This window comes from Ailuropoda melanoleuca, chromosome 5 (assembly GCF_002007445.2).
Source record: "Ailuropoda melanoleuca isolate Jingjing chromosome 5, ASM200744v2, whole genome shotgun sequence".
Classification (NCBI taxonomy): Eukaryota; Metazoa; Chordata; class Mammalia; order Carnivora; family Ursidae; genus Ailuropoda; species Ailuropoda melanoleuca.
Window position 1 is genome coordinate 494,520 of NC_048222.1, and position 2,797 is coordinate 497,316.

Genomic DNA, 2,797 nt, shown 5'->3' on the forward strand with positions numbered 1-2,797 from the left:
TTCTCTTAACCAGTCTTTTTTAAGTAAACCCTACCACCAACGTGGGCTGGAACTCACCACTCCGAGATCAAGACTCACACACTACTGACTGAACCAGCCAGATGCCCCTATCTTAACCAGTTTTTAAGTGTACCATACATTACTGTTGACTGTAGGTACAATGTTTTATAGCAGATCTTCAGAGTTCATTCGTCTTGTTGACTGAAATTTTATGCCCCATTTCCCCTTCCCCCCAACCCCTGGTAACCACCATTCCACTCTGACTCTATGAATTTGACTATAGCAGGCACCTCAAAAAGTGGAATCATGCAGTATTTGTCTTTTTGTGACTACCTTATTTTATTTAGCATAATGTTATCAAAGTTCATCCATGTTTTTACATATTGTAAAATGTCCTTCTTTTTAAAGGCTGAATAGTATTCCAGTATATGCCCATATCACATTTTCTTTATCTATTGATCTGTCAGTGGACACTTAGGTATTTCTCACGTATTAGCTATTGTGAGTAGTTTTGCAGTGATGATCAAAAGAGTACTAATGTCTCTTCCGGAACCATATTTCAATTATTTTAGATAAATACCCAGAATAGGGTTGTGGGATTATATACTAGTTCTATTTTTAGTTTTTTGAGGAAGCTCCATTCTGTTTTCTATAGCTCATGCACCATTTTGCATTCCAGCCAACAGTGTGCAAGAGTTGCAATTTATCCACATCCTTACCAGTACTTGTCTTTTATATTTTTGATAGTAGCCATCTTGACAGGTGTGAATGAAAATATCTCATTGCAGTTTTAATTCGCATTTCCCTCATCATTAGTGATGTTGAGCATCTTTCATATACCTGCTGACTATTTGTATGTTTTCATCAGAGAAATACCTATTCAAGCCCTTAGCCCATTTTTAAATCAGGTGATGAGTTCTTTTTTTTTTATTGAGTTGTAGGAATTCATTATATATTTTGGAGATTAATCCTTTGTCAGATACATGGTTTGCAAATATTTTCTCCCACTGTGTTAAGTTGCTTTTTCAACCTACCAAGAGATTGTTTCCACTCATTTTTTTCTTTCTTCTATGCAGAAGACTTTTAGTTTGATGTAGCCCCACTTGCTTATTTTTGTTTTTGTTGACTATGATTTTGGTGTTATGTTCATAATCATTGCTAAGACCAATGTCATGAAGCTTTTGCACTATGTTTTTATCTCGGCTTTTACAGTCTTAGGTCTTACATTTAAGTCTTTAATTCATTTTGAGTTGATTTGTGTTATGTAAGATAAGAATCCAATTTTATTCTTTTGCATGTGAATATCCAGTTTTCCCAGCACTATTTATTGAAGATACTGTCCTTTCCCCACTGCTGTTCTTGGCATCCTTGTCAAAGATCAGTACCATATATGCACGGATTTATTTCTGGGCTCACTATTCTGTCCCATTGGTTATACGTCTGTCTTTATGCCAGTACCGTATTGTTTCAGTTACTGTGGTTTTGTGATGTGTTTTGAAATCAGGAAGTGTGATGCCTTCAGCTTTGTTCTTCTCAAGATTGATTTGACTATAAGTGGTCTTTTGTGGTTCAATATGAATCTTAAAATAATTTTTCTACTTCTGTAAAACATACAATTGGGATTTTGATAGGGATTGAATTGATCTTTAGATTGATTTGGATAGCATGGACATTTTAACAGTGTTAAATCTGCCAATCCATGAACATGGGACGTCTTTCTGTTTGTGTCTTTTTAAATGTCTTTCATCTGGGTTTTATAATTTTCTGTATACAAGTCTTCCTTCCACTTCCTTAGTTAAGTTTATTCCTAGATATTTTACTCTCTTTGGTGCTATTACCAATGGGATTGTTCTCCTAATTTCCTTTTCAGATAGCTCATTGTTAGTGTGTAGAAACATAACTAACTTTTGTGTGTTAATTTCATATTCTGCAACTATACTGAATTTATCCATTAATTTTAACAGCGTGTGCGTTTTTGTTGTTGTTGTATTTACAGCCTTGAGGTCTTTTATTTTCTTTATATTTATCATGCCATGAATTCATAGAGAATGGGTTCCGGCAGTTCAGGCTCCTTTCCATTGGTTCTCACAAAATGTGCTTCAGTTGAACCCAGGTACCTTTCTCTTTGGCTTCCTTTTTCTGATCATTTTCCTTCACAAGCTTCAGGAAGCTATCTTGGCTCTTTGAGTGTTTAATATGCTCAGTGCGTATGTTAATTCTCTTGGCGAGAATCTTGCCCTTAACTTGTTTGTTTACAACAATGCCAACAGCATGCTGGGTAACATTGTAGACTCTTCCAGTTTTGCCACGGTAACATTTGTGGGGGATTCCTTTTTGAACAGTGCCCATTCCCTTGATGTCCACAATATCACCTTTCTTGTAGATTTGCATGTATGTGGCCAAAGGAACAAACCCATGTTTTCGAAAAGGCCTAAAGAACATATAGCAGGTACCTCTCCTCTTTCCCTTTGTGTTAGTCATTTTGGCAAATTACTGGAAAATAGTGGTTCTGGCCAAAAGGCTCTAACAGTGTTTTAATGAAGTCTTTAGGATTTTCTCTATATAAGATCATGTTGTCTGCAAACATGGACAATTCTTCTTTTTCTTATTTTCTGGATGCCTTATTACTTACTTTTTGGATGACTTGTATTTCTTTTTCTTGCGTAATTGTTCTGGCTAGAATTTCTAGTACTATGTTGAATGGAATTGGTCAGAATGGGCATCGCCTTGTTCTTACTCTTAGAGGAAAAGGTTTCAGTTCTTCACTGTGGAGTATGATATTAGCTGTGGGCTTTCC

At 35.8% G+C, this 2,797-nt stretch overlaps 1 protein-coding gene across 1 annotated transcript; it reads right to left on the reverse strand.

Moving 5' to 3' along the window:
* Nucleotides 1-2,085: 2,085 nt before the first annotated feature.
* Nucleotides 2,086-2,481, reverse strand: LOC100473480 (60S ribosomal protein L21-like). The gene has a single exon (XM_034660148.1). The coding sequence runs from the start codon at nucleotides 2,479-2,481 to the stop codon at nucleotides 2,086-2,088; it is 396 nt and encodes a 131-aa protein (XP_034516039.1).
* Nucleotides 2,482-2,797: the final 316 nt, after the last annotated feature.

What these genes read in the sequence shown, in the direction of transcription:
- LOC100473480 (XM_034660148.1), bottom strand. Translation starts at nt 2,481, where the DNA reads ATGACTAACACAAAGGGAAAGAGGAGAGGTACCTGCTATATGTTCTTT.